Consider the following 984-nt stretch of genomic DNA (forward strand, 5'->3'; position numbering starts at 1 on the left):
TTCCCCTCTATTCAGCACTGGTGGACCACAATTCAACTGACTAAGGCCTGCTTTTAACCAGTTATAGACAAGGGATTGTTTTGACGATATTTCTGCACAAGGAAGGGTGAAAGTCTTCCTCGCCAAATCCAAGATCAGCAGGAAAAAAAAAAGCATGTCAATGAAAAAGCCATCATGATTTCCTAACCCTATTCCCTTGGTAGGAGAGACTTACCATCACCACAGCAATACCAATCCCAACCGCTCCAATAACATTCAATTTAGAATTAAAGACTTCCTCGATAGCTGTTGGGCATGACTGCAAAGAAACAGAGGGCTTACTTTAAAATAGTTCCACATGTGGATTTTGCTTTTATGACATGTTGAAAACACTCTGAACAGCGTTACTTTGACCAAGTTTGGATCAACTGATCCAGCTACTCTGGGGGCATGAGTCTCATAATACTTCTGGATACTTTTATTTGCTTCTCAAGTGCAGCATGATACAGATGTCCCTGCACTCCCATTAAAGCTGCATGCAGCTTTACATACACACTTCTCTCTACTTCAGAAGATTAAGACCTTACCTATGGTTGGATTGTACTATTTCATTCCCCACCCACTGCTAACAGCAATTCAGCCAGAGGCTGAACAGTTATGTATGCAGCTTACCAGCAGCTGCCAACTTAAGCTAGTGTGGTGCCTCATCTTATTTTGAGCAGCCCAGGTCAAGCTGCCCTCTTTGGTCAAAGCCAGTGTAATGCACGTTGTCAACTTTAAAACAACTTAAGTTTTGCCTAAAGGTGCAGCATAGTGTATTAAGTGGGGGAGACAGGGGAGGGAGAGAACTATAAAAAGATTAAAGGCAATAAAATTAAAGGGTTACATTAGAAGTACATGGATGGGAGTTGGATGAAATTCACACATCAGTACATGCTAGAGCATGGGTTTTCAGCCTTCTTTTAGTGCTGACACCCCTGGCAGCTGGATGTGGCATGTGTCAGG

The 984-nt window shown here is 42.6% G+C and overlaps 1 protein-coding gene and 1 long non-coding RNA gene across 2 annotated transcripts in view; one reads left to right on the forward strand and one right to left on the reverse strand.

Moving 5' to 3' along the window:
- The window catches only part of LOC109296557, a 19,089-nt gene that overhangs the window by 4,551 nt on the left and 13,554 nt on the right, over positions 1 to 984 (forward strand). The window lies entirely within an intron of this gene.
- Positions 1 to 984, reverse strand: part of CD9 (CD9 molecule) — a 58,560-nt gene that overhangs the window by 2,251 nt on the left and 55,325 nt on the right. Inside the window, exon 7 of the mRNA XM_019515996.1 lies at positions 215 to 298. Coding sequence (XP_019371541.1) covers positions 215 to 298 — 84 coding nt within the window. The remainder of the gene's footprint in view (positions 1 to 214; positions 299 to 984) is intronic.

Source organism: Gavialis gangeticus, unplaced genomic scaffold (genome assembly GCF_001723915.1).
Source record: "Gavialis gangeticus isolate Ggan-Ray unplaced genomic scaffold, GavGan_comp1, whole genome shotgun sequence".
Lineage (NCBI taxonomy): Eukaryota > Metazoa > Chordata > Crocodylia > Gavialidae > Gavialis > Gavialis gangeticus.